The sequence below is a fragment of the Uranotaenia lowii genome, chromosome 2, assembly GCF_029784155.1.
Source record: "Uranotaenia lowii strain MFRU-FL chromosome 2, ASM2978415v1, whole genome shotgun sequence".
NCBI classification, from domain to species: Eukaryota; Metazoa; Arthropoda; class Insecta; order Diptera; family Culicidae; genus Uranotaenia; species Uranotaenia lowii.
Window position 1 is genome coordinate 385,830,179 of NC_073692.1, and position 20,358 is coordinate 385,850,536.

The 20,358-nt window shown below is 34.2% G+C and overlaps 1 protein-coding gene across 1 annotated transcript in view; it reads left to right on the forward strand.

The window, feature by feature from the left end:
* Positions 1-13,440, forward strand: part of LOC129749358 (nuclear transcription factor Y subunit beta) — a 178,085-nt gene extending 164,645 nt beyond the window's left edge. Inside the window, exon 3 of the mRNA XM_055744319.1 lies at positions 490-13,440. Coding sequence (XP_055600294.1) covers positions 490-549 — 60 coding nt within the window. The 3' untranslated portion in view covers positions 550-13,440. The remainder of the gene's footprint in view (positions 1-489) is intronic.
* The last annotated feature ends 6,918 nt before the right edge of the window (positions 13,441-20,358 follow it).

Consider the following 20,358-nt stretch of genomic DNA (forward strand, 5'->3'; position numbering starts at 1 on the left):
AACCAGGTCGAGGTAGAGCCAAGTGACATAACCTCAAAATTCAGCAGCTAGACACCTGGTTCGCCACCGTCCTTCCGGAATACCGGAAGGCAAATAGTCACTCCATCATCAAAAAAAAAAACTAAAAGTTGGGTACAGGAAAAAAAAATCATACCCGACACATTTACCAACTAAATAACCATTGCTGAAGTTGCTCTGTTTGAACGTGGTCAGTTTTGTGCTGGGTGAAAACTTTTTTTTTCAACTGTAGGGGTTTAGGTTGGAAAAAGTTGAAAAAACTAAACCGACTAGTTGGTGTTATTTAGTTGGTGATGGAATGTAAACACAATTTGCTGAAAAGCTGTTAGAACCAGCACAAAGTTTGATTGGTTTCTTAAATGTCTAAAGTGAAAAAAAAGATCAAGTTACTAATTCAAAAAATTAAAAAAAAGCTAGGATTTTTGCAATTAATTATTTAAGGTTTATTTTTTCTCTTTCTAACAATTTCAGACGAAAGCACATCTGGATGTGTTAGCGGACGCCTTACTAAGATGGGCCCGAGGGCGTTAAGCGTCGAAACCCTAGGCGATAAACTTGTGTACAGTGAACATAGCTCAGACAGAAATCCTTAATCAACCAAAAAAAAAACAAATCAACAAAAAAATGGACAAAGAAACACGAACCAACAAGCAAGAAAACAAATTATAAAAAAAAAACCTTAAAACAATGACGAATCGGAGAAAGCGCGCGCGAAGAAAGTAAAAGTCAATCATCAAAATCTAAAGAAAAAAATACTACTGGATTGGGGTTAAAAACAACCCATCTGGAGAACAAACAAGACTTGGAGCACTCGAAGACGATCTCGGTGAAGGAAGAGAGATGTGGAGGGAAAACGAAGACAAAACCAAAACACAGACATAGTCACACGTATACTGGAGAATGCATTCCTCGGAATGCCATCGAAAGACATAACCCACAAACCGACTACCTACAAGCAAAAAACACGGAACATCTCCCGCCAAGTGCCGACTCCCTTGGCTGATGGCTGGAGGATGCAGCTAATTTGGGAACATACTCCTGAACGGCTCTACCCCAAGGCAGGAAGCGGCAAACGGGAGTCAGACAGTGAAGAGAGAGAACAAAAAGAAAACAATGGGCAGCTATTCATAACCGAAGGAGACTGGAGGCTTGCTGGAGAAACCAAACGGGAGCGAGGAAGAGCAGAAATTACTCGGCTGTACATAGTTGAACGAGACGAAGCAATGAAGGCAAATTCACTTAAAGATAAAAACAACCAAAGTATATAGATATACATATATATTTATTAAGATGAAACTCGCACTGAGGCACATACACATGTAATAAAGTGCAAACCAAACAAAAACAAAATGGGAAAGATCTGAGCATTGAAGAAAACGGAGGCTAATAGACTGTGTGTAGGTTATTCTATAAGGAAAGTTAAGAAACAATGCAATCGCCGCATACAAAAGATTGCACACGGGAGTTTGCGAGACGGCGAAAAAAAAACGTGGAAACAACTGTGACAGATAAACGATACAAACCAACACAACAATAAAAACATGAAAACAATTAACGAGTGGAAAACAATGCGCTGAATTCACTGTGTAAGTACTAGTAGATGTGAGACGCAAATGTTCACCGGCAGCTCTGTTTAGTGTATATTTACAAAAACAAAGAATTGAGTTCAAAACCCAATCTCTTTCAAACAAAGTCACAAGAATACCTAAAACTCAGATGGCTGAATCAAGAGGCAAAAAAAACAGCTAGCGGGAGGAATAGAACGATAAAACTAAAAAAAACGGCAAAACTCGCCAGGTGACGAAACCCGAAACGATCAAAACGATATTTTTCTTCTTTTTTTTGTCCCCCGGACGATAAGACGACGGACCAAAGTCCAGTGTTCGAATCCCGTCGTTGCGAGTGTAAGTGGCAGGAATGTTTATCGATCTAGTATCTTGGGCCCTTTGCAGGTATTGAAACAATATTTTGATCGTTTTTCTCAGCCCAATGGTATCTTCTTTACCGAAAAAAAAAAACAAAACAAAAGTATATTAAACTAAAACAACAACAAACCAACAAAAATGATGCACCATTGTAAAAATCTACTCTGCACCACAAGAACGATAACATTATTATGGAATTAAGTCAAAGACAAAACCAATTCTTGCATACAACTAATTCTCATGGAAAAGGCAGCTATATTGTATAGATAAGTCACAATTTTACCAACCTTAGTGAACTTAAAACCAAAACAGTAAACGATTAAAATTTTCACCTACTTAACAAATAAGCGCACTTTACAAACACACTCTCGAAACAACAGGAACGACAACACAAACACGAGCGCAGTCCAACACTCACACACATACAAAACAGAATAAAGAAAAAAAACAGAAACCAAAAGTAAACACACGCACACATCAACTCTTCGAAAAAAAAGCGAACAATTCAACTCACTCTGCCATACTGTATGTAGAGCTAACGGAACAGCTTCTGAAAAGCATAACAAACAATCATTTGAAAAGATCAAAATATAGCAACTTCATTCCAACTTGAACAACAACAACAAACACACAGAAAGAAAAAAAAATACAAAAACACATGCACGCACTCTAGTGTAAGTCAAGCAGCAACCGCAGCAGTAACAACAATAAAAAAAAAAAAACAAACTACAATTACTAAGAGAGGAAAAAAGCGCCAAAGGGTCCCAGTAAATGCCAAAAATTACTAACCTAGACAAACACCCTTAATCGGGGGAATGAAAATCGGGACCCTTCGGCTTCGAAAGTCAGTCGTCTGAAGGTAGGAAGTCGTTGTCAACAACAACAACCGAAAAAAAACAAGTACGAGACTTTAGGATACGAGTAACAAACAAAAAAAAACAAACAAACAAACAAAAGCCCGCGAAGATCTTATTTTAGTCAAAGTTTTAGTTGCCGAAATGTTCCGCCCACCCCGGCTGGCCCCGGGAAAAACTTTGTGTGGTAACTACCAAACGAGAAAAAAGGGGGGTTGGAGCAATGGTCGTCGCCATCACATCTCATCTAATCCGCTGGTCCAGGTCCAGAGGGCGGGCGAAACCGGTGCGAGAGGTTAAGGTCGAATAACTTTTGATGAAATACTCACTCAAATATGAAAACATTGACACACACAGTCACACACACTCAAAGAAAGAGGGAAAAAATTAAACAAAACAAATGAACAAACAAACAAACACATGCATCATGTAAATATGGTCGAAGGAGGCCGGGTTCACAAACACATACACAGACACAAACATTCCAAATACCGTAACAATAACAATGAACTAGGGAAAATCAATCCTGTTAAAAATGATTGACAATTAACATGAAAACGGTCCTCAACATAATAGAAAGGGGGTCGGTGTGAAGGTTTAGGAATGGAAAGTTGCCACTTTTATGAAAGTTAGTTTTTTTTTGTGCGTTTGATTCGAATGGTCCTTACAGCACGCCGATTTTGAAACTGGCTGCCACCAGTATTGGAAGATGATCCTCCCTCTCGTTTAGTTCATCGCGTGCTTAAGAAGCTGCAATTGAGCTTAATCAAAATTTCCAAAGTGATTTGATGATTTGCGCATTTTGATTACTCAACATAGCGATGATGAATACAGGGGCTTTTTCCACTTCCTTACAGGTTTGCACCGATGGCCTTAAAATTTTCTTCAAAATTACAAGTTTTGATTATGACTTAAACCGCATGATTTTACAGATTTTTTTCGTGAAGAAGATTAAACCACAGATTAAACTTAAAAATTTTTGTTCTTTTCGCATCTTGTTTTAAGGATCCGCTCAAAGCAAGTCAGTTCTCAGCAATTACTTTTTCTTAGCCGCGATTTTGGTTACTTCTACCAATAACCTCCAAAGGACAACTTACACAAACACATCAACTGTTGCTCTTTTTTCTTGCGTTCACTAACACAATTATCTTTTGCACAAACTTCCCTACGACTAGGGTTGCCAACATCTTTTTTAAAATAAAGAGACATGAGAAATAATTATCAGGTACATGATTTTTTGAGAATTTCAGTCGAAGTAAGGACTTTTTTTTTGGTCATCAATCCACATTTTGATCATTTTGACCTTTTGACCACATTTGGCTCTTAATGCAATTCCGTACTACTCATTTTCCATCATATTCACAAAATTCAGGGAAAATCAGGCTGTTTACGACACGCACATCTAACGGCCGTTTGGTTCCATTTGAACCGTTTGCGGGTGCACGCTTTTCACAATTCAGTCATCTGATTTAACCCGGATCGAAAAATCGAACCAAAATCGGACGGAATTTTGTCTGATCAACCCGTCAACTGGTTAGAAAACAGACCAGAAAACGAACCAAATTCGGACCAATTCAGTGCCCTGGTGACAGCTTTCCTGAAGATCGATATGTTTTTGCCAGTGAGCTGTCAAAACAACCGGGTTGTTTCCAGCCCAAAATCGGTCAGATCTCCTACCAAATTTGGACAGTTTTCCTACCAAAACCGGGCAGTTTTCAGACCAAATTCGGTCTGTTTTTCCCGGCCAATTTCTAGACGATCCCCATAGAGATTTCATAAGTGTCTGGTAAAGAGACTACGTACAAAGAGGAGCCGTCTGATCCCTTCCAAAATAATAAGCTTGCAACCCTGTTGTAGGGCTGCCTTTATGACTGCTTGGTTTTGCTCGATTGGAATGACACTTTTAATCCAAAGTTCCAATCGAAACATATCGTCTCTTTATTTTTGCAGTCACCTCAGTGTCTGGAGTCGTCGTTTTTTTCAAAAATTAGGGACTGGTGAAATAAAAACCTGGATACGTTTAAGTAACGGAAATTCCGCTCAAAGTGATGACCTGTTCCACATTTCCACTTCAGAAATGATCCCTAATCCAGTTCTGTGCCACCCATTTTTCATCACATTCGCAAAAAAAGGCTTATTTTAAAAAAAATCAGGAAAATTCATTGGCTTATCAGATTCTAAGGCTGAGCCTCGAAAAATCGGGCTAATTGTGGAAAATTAGGCACATTGGCATCTCTGGTCGTCATGCCAATTACCCGAATTTTTCAGAATTTTTCCAGGTGTTGGCATTCCCTCCTTAATCAGGTTTTTGTTCGCTTGGCTTCTAGTTCGGTTTTTTTTCGAAGTTGCTTTAAAGAAATCCAGTGAAAAATTCAAACTCAAGTAATTAAAAAAAACTTCAATTGACTAACCGGCTTATGTTTTTGATAGTGAAACCATTTGCCTTCCCCATTCTCTTCGTTTAATCTGTAAAGAAACTTCAACTTTAAAAGCAAATTTAGATTACTATTATCGGTTAATATTTGATATTTTACAACTGCTGGGGTAAACGTGTCTAATCAAGTTGGTTTTCATGACCTGCATTACGCGGTTGTCGTTTACCACCGTCGAATTTCTCAGTGACAACTGAAAAAAACAAATCGCGATTGCTTTGATTGATCCAGATTAAAAGTCAGTCAGAAATCGGTCTGAAGTTTGTCTCGTTCATTCAGTGAAACCAGATGACGATTTTTGTGTCTGTCATTTCAGCACTGTTTTTTAGCAGCGGGGAATTGGTCCGGAAAAACGGACAAAATCCAAACGGAAATTCAAACGACAGTAATTTGACAGTAATCGGCCCGTTTGTGAGACTCGCTCCGATACGGGATTTAACTACTGAATCTTTATACACGCTTCTGATTTCAACTTATTTTTATTCCATTTTTTACACTATTTAAAAAATTAAAAGTATTGAAAAAACAATTTTCTTTTTTGGTGGTTCAATGGTCAATAAAGAAATTCCCGTTGAGGAGAAAAAAAAGTTCTCAATGAATACAAAGTCCGTGAGGGTTAAAAACGATTGTTTACAAAGTTTTCATAAATTTCTCCATAATATCAGTTTTTAACTGAAAATGATTCATTTGATTTTTTTTTTCTAAACACTTATTTAGTACAAAAGTTTTTCAACAAATGAGCCACCTAAAAAGCAAGGAGGAATATCTATAGCCACTATAGGAGGAATATCTGAGCCACCTAAAAAGCAAGGAGGAATATCTATAAGAAGTGGTCTTATTCGAAAAGTTTCATCCAATCTTTAATGGGTAATTGCTACTATTTGCAGACCATTTTATGACATATTCATCTTGTAGGATAATACACCCTAGAAACAAGAAAAAAATGCCATCGAATAGTGAAAATTGAACACACAAAAACTCTACCCTTAATCTTGTCAATCCGGCGGCTTCACCAGTGTACTGCCTCAGCCAGTTAGTAAAAGAGAGTTAATTATCAAAGTCTTTCTGCCATGCACAATCTGAAAAAAAAAAACAAACGAACAGTGCTGGCGTCGGTAGTTCGAAACAAGGAAATGTTTTTTTTTTTTTTGCAGTTTCCTAATGCCGCTTTACATACACAAGCACTGGCTGCCTGGCGTTTGTTTTCATCCTCCTTTATCTGGTGATAAGATAGAGAGGGACATGAGAACGTTTTTATTTTGTTTCCTTCAGTCATGCGCAATGCGGTTGCGCTGAGAAGCTAATGTCGGTGGTCTCAAATCGAATTACCGCCGCTGGCGTGCCAATTGAGTTGACACATTGGGAACTCATGATTGGAGCAAAGGCTGATTTGTGAGTGTAATGAGAACAATATTAAACTTAACACGTTTCAAAGTAAGGGTTATCAATTTTCAAAAATGAGGTAAATTTACATTGCCACCTTTTTACACTTTTTGGTACGGGATTTTCATCCTCTGGGATTATTCATCTCTAAGGCTTTTTACACTTTGGGATTTGAGGCGGTATAAGTCAAAAAAATATTGTCTTTACTATTAAATGATTGTAAAATTGATGTTTACCTAACTAAGATAGCCACAGACTTTTAATTCACACAGGAACATATTTTTAAGAACATCTCTTATGAAACAAAGATTAAAATAAAATCCCATTTTTTCAAAAGATTCTACAGGAAACATATTTTTATGAACACTTCGTATGACAACTTTTTTAGAAAGCTTTCATATTAGTTGTTTGAAAAAAAATCAAACCGAATTTATCTATGGAAAATTGGCCCCGCATATGCACAACCTTTTCCACTTTTAAGATCTGGTTCTGGGTCCTTAAAATTCAGTTAAAGGCTTTTCAGGGACCATAAAGCTCCAATTCCAGAGTTTCAGAGTTCAGAGAGCTGAGAAAATCTTGAGTCTGTTTTGATTAGGTCGTACGAACAACATTGCGTGTTTCGAGAAAATCGCTGTTGAAATTTCAAAACACGTTTTTAATTCTAGTATTTCAAATAACACCAAAAGTTGTCTGGAAATTTGGGTTGCGATGTGGAAATCTATGTAGAACATGCTAGTGTATTTGTTGTGATCAAAAGTTTAGTTATATTCAGTGAAGATGTTCTTACGACATTTTGCTAGCTACGTAACACATACGTCATTAAGCAAAACAAAACTTTCAGTTCATCTTAACGTAAGATTTTCTCAATCTCTGATATTTCCATCGAAATTTCTGGAAAACTTAAATTTAACTTAACAGAAAGCAGAAATGTACCTGGAAGTACAAAGATGATGACCGGAATCGGTACCCAAGTGATAATCGGAATCGGTGCGGCTAGAGACTGTCCATCAAGAATGTTTGAGTCGACTAAACATTGCTGGCTGCTTGCTGATGTAATTCCGATAATCGTTCAAATAGATTTATCCAAATAGCCGCTAGTTATTTTGACTGCCTCTAGAAAAAATATAATAAGCTCATATTTTCCTCAGCATAAATCAACATATTGAAACCCAGTATTGTGCCAAGATAGCTGAAACATTATTTTTCACGATCTACAACTGAATTTTTAACTTTTGTATTATTTCCGAAGCACTTTCTGGAAAAATGCAAAAGGTCGCTTAAACCACTATGCCGAATTGTTGTTTTGCGTCTTATCGCTTGCACGGCCATTTAGTGCAATGCAAATAGTCGTTAAAACCAAGGAGACTCGTTATACGTCTTAAATTCAAATCATGTTATTAAATTTATTTATCGATCAAATGAAACCAAATTTTGACCTTGCGTAAAATACATGTTTATCAATCATTTACAGTTAACAACTTAAATTTTTATGTTGGTTCCTACGACCTTATCAAAACAAACTCTAGAAATCATCAGATTGGGTAATTTTTACCCATGAATGAGTATCAACCATAAAAGTTGTAGCTTTTATATTATGGTTATTTCTATCTCATCAATTATTAAAATTCATTTTATCCTATTTTTTGTTAATCATTCCCTTATATTCTATCAATTTAGCATCAATGAGATCAATACACGGATTCCAACAAGAATAAAAAGTAGGGTTGAAAGCAGGGGGGTGGTAATCTGGTTTTTCTTGCAAACAAGAATCTTTTTCTTTTTTTCTATCCATCGGGAGAAACGTTTATGGTGTTTTCCTCTCAAAGCAGTACAGATTTGAAAAAGTCAAAATTTCAACCAAGGAGGAACCAGAATAATTGTTGAGTTAGTGTGCAATCATTCATAATTCTCTAGAATTTGACGTCTAGTCCGGTTCCTTGACAGCAAAATGTCAGGTTTGTTATGGGCCCAAAAAATCGTGGGCCCGTAATTTTGATGGTTGTCAAAATCAATGACAATGGATAGGGATGTCACTCTCTTGGTTGAAAGTAATACCAATCATCTCTCTGACGATTTATATTTTGAATTTTAAATTGGCTAGAATTGTTTTGGTTTTTTTTCGAACAAACAATTTAAAGTATTGACAAAATTGTTGAAGAAACCAAATTATACTCCTTAATGTAAGCAAGAAAAAAAATCAACTCCAAAATTTTCAAGCATAGTGCGATTCGCCATTTGATAAGAAAGTACGTTATTCAATTTAAATGACCACACAATTTTTCATAAAATTCAACGGTTATGAAAATTCCAAGATTCAACTCATTTTCGGATGTTTGGGAATAGACTATAAGTAGATCTTCATTACCAAGAGACGGCCGTTAGTAAATACGATGCAAAACAGTTTTTTCCCCTCTGAAGATGGCTGAAGTCCGGTAAGCCGAAACGTAAACTATAGCAGTTTCGAAAAAAACAATCAAAGTAGACCACAAGACAAATTTATCAAAATATAAAACAGTAGTCTACGGCTGCCAGATTGCCCGGTTAATCCGAGTTTGCCTGGATATTCAAAACAACAAATTGTGTTGTAAAAATTTTCATTTATTCGTCCAAATAAAAAAAAATTCGAACTGATTTAATAAAAGGAATCATGAAAGGTTTTTGATAGCCTTAAATACGATTCAAAATCAGCTGATAAGTTGTGATGAAAAAAAAACATTTGTTTTCTTCATTGATGTTGAGTAATTCCTAGGTGTAGACTGAATTTGCCCAGGTATTGCCTGGATTTTTGGTCAAGAATTTTGAAATCAAATGCCCGGATTTTTTCGATTTTTTTTTCTTGATTTGTGTTAAGTAATTCCTAGGTTTTGACCAAACTTCCCGAATTTTTGGTTGAAAATTTTGAAATCAAATGCCCGGATTTTGCCAGTTTTTGATAAAATAGCCCGGAAAATTTTGGCAACCTCAGTTGGCAAGTCTGTTGTCTCCTGAGCCGATGTCCACGAGTTCGAGCCCAAGAGTAAACATCGAACACAGTTGTACCGGATAAGTTTTTCAATAACGATCCGCCAACTGCAACGTTGATAAAGTCGCGAATGCCATAAAGATGGTAAAACGACTATAATCGAAACAAAAAAAAAATTTCGTAGATAGAGAGCTGTAAAATTCATAAAAGGCCATGAAAAGTTTCAATTTGGTGGACCACCAACATTTTCTAAGCTATTTTCTCCAAAATGAACCGTCTAGGAACTCAAAATTTGTCTTTATAATTTGATACGTTTTTTTGGTTCGATTTGAATCTTCAAAGCAGGATCTAGTGTTAGTAATGCTCTTTCGTTAGATTCCCAAGGAAAAATCTAACAAAATTTTAAATTTCAACTCAACCAGTGAATGATAATCAGATAGAATTTAAGAATTCAACAATACTTATGATGGATTTAACTATGATTAGTTTTAAACATTCAACAATAAATATAACTGATTCAACTATGAGAAGTGCGTCCAGCAAAGAGATTTTAAATTTCTAGTAGCAGATTAGATGCAAACTAAGGTTAAAAAAATCCAAACAAAAATGTCATGTTGTACTTGAACTCACATAACAAACAAACGAACACAAAGAAACTTCTAAACCAACATCACCTAAACAATTTCATATTTAATTTTAAAGCATCAGTTATGGCCAACAACAGGTATTTAGAATACGCCACCAAAACTGTAGTCAACAAAATGAACTGTTACTATTTGTAGCTCACACGTAGATTTGCGAGTTTTTCATTCTAAGCATCGTTTGAGAGATTCTCTCTTTCAAGGATTCATCTTACTGTTAAAATTTCGAGGGTTTTTCATATAATCATGCCTAGTATGTGTTGATAGATTATACTTTTTTTAGCTTTACAGAATATGTCCAGCCCGTATCCAGACCGGGAATTTCCACGTGATTTTGTTTTAGAAAACAAGGGATTTAATTTCAATTTTCAATCCAAAAACTTTCAACTATTCGGAAAAATTTAAGCACCATTGAGGTATTTTTCGAACAAAATTTAGATATATTTGAAAGAAAATTACTCAAAAATTAAATTTTTTGACAAAGCACTTCACATGAATTTGAATAAATATTCAAAGTTGATTTTGATGAAAATTCTTTTGACAATTTTTTTTTTAATCTTCATTACTATGACTCAATTTGAGTTTTCTACTTAATTTTCGCAAACACTGAAATCATTCAGTCGAAAGAGGACTCATTAAAAAAAAGTCAATTTCTTGTTTAACTCTCGTCTATCGGTAATTCAAATAAAACTATTCCTTATCTAAAGATTGGCATCGAGATTTTTTATCTTGCATCGATTCCAATTTCTATGCCCATCAGAATTGGCTGTAAATTGATCTTTAATTATTTATAGAAAATATGCACTATTGGAGGACTTAAGGCTACAATTATTGATGCGTTGCCGCTTGTGTCGATTGCACTTTGCTAGATGCTCTGCTGCGGATAGTTTCCAATCTTTAGAAAAAAACTTCATATAAATTTGTGTTTATTTGAGTATGATATCAGAGTTATTCAAAAGGTGGATGGCGAAAGATAACAATTTTGTTGTTTTGAGTCTCTGGCTTTATTTGACTCCATTTTTTTAAATAAAGTAGTTGTTTTCCACAAACCTCGTGTGATATAACTTAATTATTTATTTCAAAGCAGTAATGCTTCCTACAATGGGAAAAATTACTTTAAGCAGTAAAAACGCAATGCTTTCAAAATTCTGTAGAGCAAATTATTCTTTTTAAAAATAGCATGAGGAATGCTCATGGAGCATCCTTCTTTTAAGTTACGTCCTTCTCAGAAAACATTTGTAAGTCAAAGCTTGGCTTTGACTTCATCTATTGATTTTTCCAAAAATTGGCAACTCCATTCCGACTGTATACCGACCCCCGAAACAGATCAAAACAATCAATCAAACAAAGGTTAAACAGCAAAGAAACAAACGATCGCAAATCGTTGTGAACAAATTTTGTTTTTAAGTAACGTAGCATAAGGACGGTGTCAAGGCACGCTAGTTTTTCAACTTTTAATTTTACTTTCTTTCAACAACTTCCAAACAAATGCTTCAACAACAGCCTAATGAACCAACTAATGTTACACCCGGTATCTGATGGATAATTTTAAGTTGTGAATTTAATTCAATTAGGAAGATTGCAGATATGGAGGCAAAAAAACATTAAAAAAAAAGGTGATAAATAGGTAATCAGGATTGGTGCGCACCTTTTGATGGGCCTGTTAAATTGTTATCTGTCATCTTTGAGTGTGTTGATTGACTTTTGTTTCCGTTGCGGATAACGAAAAGTTCCTCACCTCAAAGGTAGACTCGTTGTTTAGAAAGTCAGATAGTCAGATGAGAGAGAGAGAGAGAGAGTGGAGAAAAACTCAGAGTGAAAGAGTAGACAGACGTGGACGAAAAGAGCGTGAGAACAAGTTAACTGAGAGAGAGAAAAAATGGTAGAATGCACACAGGGAACAGCTGTGAAGGTTATTGTTGAGATGGTTCCTGAAAGGACGCATGCCTAAGGTTATTTATTTAAGATTGTTTTATTTTGATGTTTCCTGACAGGGGAAAGTTAATGTTCGAAAACAAATAAAAAACAAGATGGTCAAAAGAAAATCACACTCATGAAAAAAAGTAATTCAACACACACACAAAAAAAAACAACTGCATCAAAGCAAAATGTTAACAATCAACTGTAAAAAGAACTTTTAAGATCAAAATTGGTTGTGGATAAATTTTCTTCTTCAAACAAAGTTATTGAAACCGTATCGCACTCACACATACGCAGCAGCAGCATAAAATGAAAGATTTAACCAGCAGATGCATGACTAAGGAAAAACAAAAATTTACGAAGTAAAAAAACAAGTAAAAACACTCACCACAACACAGAATGGATGTCTATTTGCACAATTAATAATCTTCACTGAGCGAAAGCAAACCAAACAAACATAAGAAAGAGAAAAAAAATAATCAACAACCGGAGGAAAAACGTATTTACGAGTAATGTTATTCAACGGTAAAAGACGAACAAACCAATAACCGAAACAAAACTGTCGCACCTCAAGTAAACAATCTACGCATCAAACAAGTAATATTGAAAATAAACCGAAACAAAAACAAAACAACAAACAACCCAAGATTTAATGGGAAGAGCATTTACCAAAGAAAAAAGCACCCAAACGAGGTCTAAGGTATTTCAATTGCTTGTTATTAGCAGCAGAATCGTTCTTTAGTTTGAGTTAATTCAGTCAAAATAGAAACCTGAAGCCCCAGCTTTATTTAGTTAAGACTCTAAAACGAAACCAGAAATGGAAACAAACTTAATCCCAAACATAGACAAAAAGAAGAAAAAAAAGCTAGCATCAAAGCTTGCTTGATTTTTCGTTTTTCAAAAATACCCACCTCTAGGTTAATTTTTATCCTTCTTTTACAAGTTAACAATGTCGATACAGCAAAAGAACGAGAGAGTGATAAAAAATCTATGTCGAATATTGGTAACGGCAGAGAAAAAAATAACGAACAAAAAAAAACAAAAGGTGACAACATCAGAGCCAATAGCAGCAAAAATATTCAAAGCAGAAATTAAAAGTGCAATTTAAAGAAGTGAAATCGAAAAAAAAACAGCAACAAAAAAGCAGAACAAAGGAGAGTGACAGAAAATTACAACCACTAATGAGAAGTGGGAATATTTTTAAACTGGAAGAAGTCTTAAATTTATTTTCTGTTAATTTTTTTCGTAATTCGATGTTCTGTATTCGATATTCGATACTCGATATTCGATATTCCTTAAGAGTTTACCGATAATCATATATTTGATATATATTTGATATTCGCTATTCTTTATTCGATATTCGATATTCGATATTCGATAATCGATAGTCGATAATCGATATTCGATATTCGATATTCATTATTCGATATTCTTTAGTCGATATTCGATATTCGATATTCGATATTCGATATTCGATATTCGATATTCGATATTCGATAATCGATATTCGATATTCGATATTTGATAATCGATATTCGATATTCGATATTCGATATTCGATATTCGATATTCGATATTCGATATTCGATATTCGATATTCGATATTCGATATTCGATATTCGATATTCGATATTCGATATTCGATATTCGATATTCGATATTCGATATTCGATATTCGATATTCGATATTCGATATTCGATAGTCGAAAATCGATATTCGATATTCGATATTTGATAATCGATATTCGATATTCGATATTCGATATTCGATATTTGATATTCGATATTCGATATTCGATATTCGATATTTGATATTTGATAATCGATATTCGATAATCGATATTCGATATTCGATATCCCATATTTGATATTCGATTGTTCGATATTCGATTTTCGATGTTTGATATTCGTTATTCGATATTCGATTTCGATATTCATTACTCATTATTCGATGTTCTTAAGTCAATATTCGATATTCGATATTCAAATTAGATATTCAATATTCGATAATTGATTTTCGATGTTCAATATTCGTTTTCAATAATCGATACTCAATATTTGCTATTATATATATACTATATTATCGATTTATTCGATAATTTATTCAATTTGTCAATTATTGTTGTATTGTATTATTGTTATCATCGATATGATCGATATGATTGATATAATCGAAAGAATCGATAGAATCGATAAAGTCGATAACATCGATCATATCGGCATAAACGATCACATTGATAAGATAGATCAAATCGATGGAACCGATAAAATCGATAAAATCAATCAAATCGATATAATAGATAAAATCGAAAAAATCGATACTATCGCCAAAATCGACTTTCTTGATTTAATAGATTTAAGAGATAGAATTATTTCGTGTTTATCGATTATAACGATTACATATATTGATTCTATCGGTCTTATCGATTACATATATAGAGTTCATCGATCATATAGATTTATCGATAAATTGGATTAAATTGTTTTAATCGATATAATAAAGTTTTCGATACAATTGACAAAACCGATATAATAATAACATCGATATAATTGATAAAATCAAGATAATCGATATAATTGTTATAATCGATGTATTGATGAAATCGATATAATCGAAGTAATCGATATAATCGATATAATCGAAATGATCGATATAATCTATATGATCGATTTTATCGAAATGATCGATATAATCGATATAATCGATATGATCGATTTTAATAGTTTAATTGAAAAATTTGATAATCGATATGATAGATATAATCGATATAATCGAGAAAATCGATAAAATCTATATCATACACTGCAAAAAATCCACATATTTGGAATATGTGTTAGCCTTATAGATTTTTGTAATTTGATTCCCATTTGGAAAATACGTGCCCACACATATAGAATTCAAGATTATAACTTTTATATGCGTCACATAAAAGTTATAAAATTCCACACATAACTATTATGAGCCTACATTGTACTAAAATATCTGCCTACTTTAGGGCGTTTACATGCTTGCCTATTCAAAGGCGATTTTTAATGTTCGAATTCGTTTTCCGGATGAAAATATTAATTGATTTTTGCTATACATTCCTGTTTAAATATTTATTTTTGATTTCGGCATGATAATTTCATAACGATGAATACCGTTCTTCCTCGTCCTTGCATAACGGAAACTGGAAGTCGGATCATCAATCTCCGGGAGTCTTTGTCGGGATTTTCCTAAAACAAAATATGTGTTACAAACCTGAATTCGATCAAATAAATTATAAACTCACCTTCTGAATTGTTCAGGATGTGTAAAAGATTGTCGGTCTAGGTCCCCAAAATCAATTAAGAGCCGACCATCCTGCCTGTGTGTAACCGGGGACCGCAAGCAAGTCACCAGCTGGAAACCGGATGCGAGGACCATTTTCGGGCGAACAATTTCTGGGACTAACTAATTTCAGCATCACAGTCAGAAGCCAGTTCCCTGCGGGAGAATAGAATAGATCAATGAATATTCTCTGGTTTAATTTTTATACACTTTTACTCACCTTATTTGTTGACACAACGGGTACTCCAAATTTTTTCTTCAGGTCGGCCATTTTTAGAACATGACAATTTTCAAAAACTAAAATCATATAATTTATGTGTAAATTTCATATAAACTTCATATTTCGATAATAAATTTTATGTGTGACATATGATAATCATATGAATCATATAAAATCTAAACGTAGAACAATTTTGAAGACGTATGTGTGGGGGAAACATACATCCTAAGTGTGGATTTTTTGCAGTGTAGATATAAACGATATCATCGAATCAATCGATATAATCGATTTAATCGATAAAATCGATATAATCTATATCATCGATATAATCGATATAATCAATATCATCGATAAAATCGATGAAATCGATAAAATCGATAAAATCGATAAAATCGATAAAATCGATAAAATCGATAAAATCGATAAAATCGATAAAATCGATAAAATCGATAAAATCGATAAAATCGATAAAATCTATAAAATCGATAAAATCGATAAAATCGATAAAATCGATAAAATCGATAAAATCGATAAAATCGATAAAATCGATAAAATCGATAAAATCGATAAAATCGATAAAATCGATATAATCGTTATATTATTTGATAATGCTTATTAAAAAATGATCGAATATTTTCGATTATCATTCAGTCGATTTGGGTAGAGCGAAAATCGGATTTCATGGATCAATTTTAATTTTAATTTTTGTTTTTTGTGTTGAGATTGAGAGAAAAATGTTTTGCTTAGCATAATTTTTTCATTAAACTTTCATCGAAATTGACTCTTCTTCCTAGCAATAATAATTCATCGTTTCCTTCTCTAGCATCTTTCGAGCTAATTTCAACTTATATCTGGCCAAGGTCACTTCCCCATTTTCTTCGTTCTGCCACCAGAGATGACAATGGCCGCCCGAAGTCGTTATCTTCAAGTTCGAATGACGTCATCGGCGACCCCATTTTCTTGAGACCAAACAAAAGGCAACAAGAATAGAGTAGCGAAGCAGCGAGCCCGTGAGGAAAACTATCAAAAATATACTTATGTGTGTGATTTGTGCTTTGATCCTTCGGTCTGCTCTCTGAAAGTGGGGGGTTTAACCTCCAAGTTTTCCATTTTCCTGGTGCCTCAAACTTCCACTTTGCTTTTGAAGCATTTCCCCGGGAAACAAAAGTAGAAATTACTCTGTCGTGAGAATTTTCGTTGTTTATCTTCCAGAGTTTTCACAAACAGTTGATTTTATCAGAAGCCACACGAGTCGAGCCTCAAAATTCAAATTTTCCCTCAATCGAGCAGGTAAACATTTTGCCTTTACTTTTAACCGAGCAGAGAGAGTCGATCCAAAAATAAACCACACGGCTTTTCAATTTTCGGATTCATGCAAAATGGAAATAAACTTTCCGAAACCGGCAACTGAATTACACATGCTTTTTCGAATAAGGGGGGAAAATGGTGGGCATGCAACAGTTTTCCCACTCGATTTCCCTTTCCTCGATTTTCCACCATTTAAACCTCTCGAATCGAGTGACGGTGTCCAACGCAAACTTTTCCTTCTATTTTCAACGCGGCACGGAATTCGTGCTTCGAATAATACACTTTGAAAAACTACTCATTAGAGAAAACAATAATGGTTTGACTGAAGTTGCTCTTTTGCGATCGCGAGGCCTAAACGGGAAATTCCATCATCGTGATCCATCGCACATCGCTTCAAGTGTTTAGCCCGAAAGCTCTCGATTATACCTTTCAATTGGTTTTCTAAATTCCGAAGGCAAAATGGCAGAGACAGTTTTAAAATGGACGATTTTATACGTTTTAAGAGATTTGATTAATAATTTTCAATATTTTTTTGTCTCATTAAACGTTTCAGAAATCAAAACGGTGAATTAATTTTCTGTGATTAACTCTAAATCCAAAGTTGAGAACAAATTAAGATTTTTCAACATTTTTGTTCTTTCATTACTGTTTTAAAAATATTTTTAAAAAATCTAAAAAATCAATATGAAAAAAATTCACCGAACACATAAAAATGCTTGCGCTAGAAATTAGTTCAAAGCTGTAAATTGCACCGCTGCTAGAACGACAAACTACAAAACGAACTAAATCAAAACATGGAATAACTAACGATAAATAAACGTGTTCATAGTACGAGAGCCCATTCGGAAAACAAAAACAAACAAAAGCAAGTGATCAATGTTCATTCCTGAAGCGAAAAGAGTTATTTCACAGCAAAAAAGAAAAATTATAAAAAAAATACTTACAATGAAAAGACTGAAATTAGAGCGAAAAAAAACTAATAAATAAAAAAAAAAACAAATAAAAGTAGTTAGCAAGAGAATAAAAATTAACCTACTGACCATGGGTATTTGAACTCAAATATTCGAATGCAAAACCTAAGCGTAACACGCAGATGAAGAAAGAAAGTGATCAGCAAAAAAACCAAACCGAGAAAGAAATCTACCAAAAACAGAAAAAGGTAAACTCTTGATACAAAACTAACCAAAAACACGCGAACAAATTGACAGCAACCTGTGTGTGTGCAGCAAAGCAAATCGTCCCACTACTCTTAGCAATAAATTTCAAACTTATCAGACAAGAGAAGCAAAATTATCTTTAAATTGTAATCAAAGAAACAACACACACACACACACACACACACACAGACACGTACACACACTAATTGACAAATGAATACAAAACAAAAACAAAAAAAATAAATCACAAAAATCTGTAAGTCAAGCACAGCAAAAACCTAAATGTGAAATGCACTGGCCTAAGGCAAATTTAAGTAAACAAACAAAACCAAATCGTTAATCTTTTTGAAAGCAAATAAGCGATGTAAGTGACGAAGAGAGGAAGAAAGGACAAAAACAAAAACAAAACAAACCTAACAATCTTAACAACGGATGTGTCACTCCCAAAGAAAACCAACGTCAGGCAAATTATTGTGCTGAAATCAATTTTGATCTCATATCGTGTATATGCATTGTGTCTTTTCTGTTTCGACTAACTTATGTAAAATAAATATTTAACAACAAAAACAAAACAAAAAAGCAAACTATATATACATATATATTAAAAACAAAAAAGGTGAAAAAGTAAATATTTGTGGCTGGCAGCAGTGTTGCCAGCCGCGTGAAAGTATTATTTTGTAATTATGCTCCTCTTGTAAAAACATTACTGTACATTAAAAAACCATAATATTAAAGAAAAAAAAACTTGGATAAGACAAAACCTACCAAAAAAAATCAACAAATTCGTGAAATGGTGTCTGCTAGACAAAGCTAGAAATCTCGAAACCGACCGATCAACAAACTGAAAAACCAAAGAAAAACTCAAGAATGGGCGCTCGTACTACGGAATCGGACTCAATCACCGAATGAGAGGACTAAGTACCAAAGAGATAAGACATGCTAACACCCTTTGACAACCCAAGCTTCCTTCCCCACATCCAAAGGGAGGATCTTGAACATAGAAAGAACAACATCAGAAACCCAAAGAAAGAAAATCAAGACCCGGAAGAACGTTGACGTAAGAGAAAACAAAAAGAGACAAACAAACAAACAAAAAATGAACACTCGAATGGAAATATTTGTTATTCATATAAAAGACAGAAAGCTGTATTTAGCAGAAACCCCAAAAACAAAACCAAAACAAACAAAACAAAAACTGTGAAAAGTGCTGCTTGCGAAAGCCGACGAGAAACGACGAATGGATGGTTCGAGTCTAACGAGAATACATTCCTTCGAAAAAAAAAAACGGAAATCCTAAGATAACAACTGAGATGAGCGAGTCTAGGTCAAGCAGCAGTTATAAACAAAACAAATGCAGAGGTCAAACAAGGCGTTAAACACAAAACTGACAGAACAGAAACAAAAAACAAAAGTAAAAAAAAACGAAAAAAAGACAAGAGAAATTAAATATATTAACTAATTTAGATATAATAAATATATTAATAAAATAAGAACATTAGCCGTGTGTTGTCATTTCAAAGAAAACTGTCCAGAAAAATCCATGGTAAATGTTCCAATTGGAGTTTTTTTTACTTTATCCAGCATTGGGCTGGAACACCTTACAACAGTTCTGTCTGTTCCGCTAACTCTGTTTGTCTGCTGAACAAAGGACGAGTCTACATTTTGAAATAACGGTAAGTATTGTTTTGTTTTGCTTCACGAAAAATGAAGCGCATTCGCTGAATCTCAACCAGGGTTGCCAAATGGTCTTTTTTAAAATCTGTTTCGGCTTATTAGAAAAAAAAACTATACTTTTCTGTATTTAACCTAAACCTTTTGTTTTCTGTAACTTTTTATACTAACTACTTAAACAAATAGAAATGCGGATTTCGTAGTGTAGAGGAACGTTGCCACATTGCCCGGTTTTATTCTGTATTGCCGGATGATTAAACCAAAATCTTGGAAAAGCTCGGTCCGGCCCAGTGATGTCAACCTTCCAGATGGTGTCTGGATCTTCCAGACTATTTGGACTTTTACCAGATACATTTTCAGGTTTCCAGACTTCCAGACTTTTGACTTTTCTTCCGGACAATTCCAGACTTTTAGGGTTAGGACATGAATTATACTAAGAAACTAAGAAAAATCAAATTGGTTATGGTGTAATATGGCAGGAAATGTTTGAATTTATAGATTATTAATTCAGAAGTGTTTGAAACCTATTAATAATGCTTCGAAGATGTATGATAATT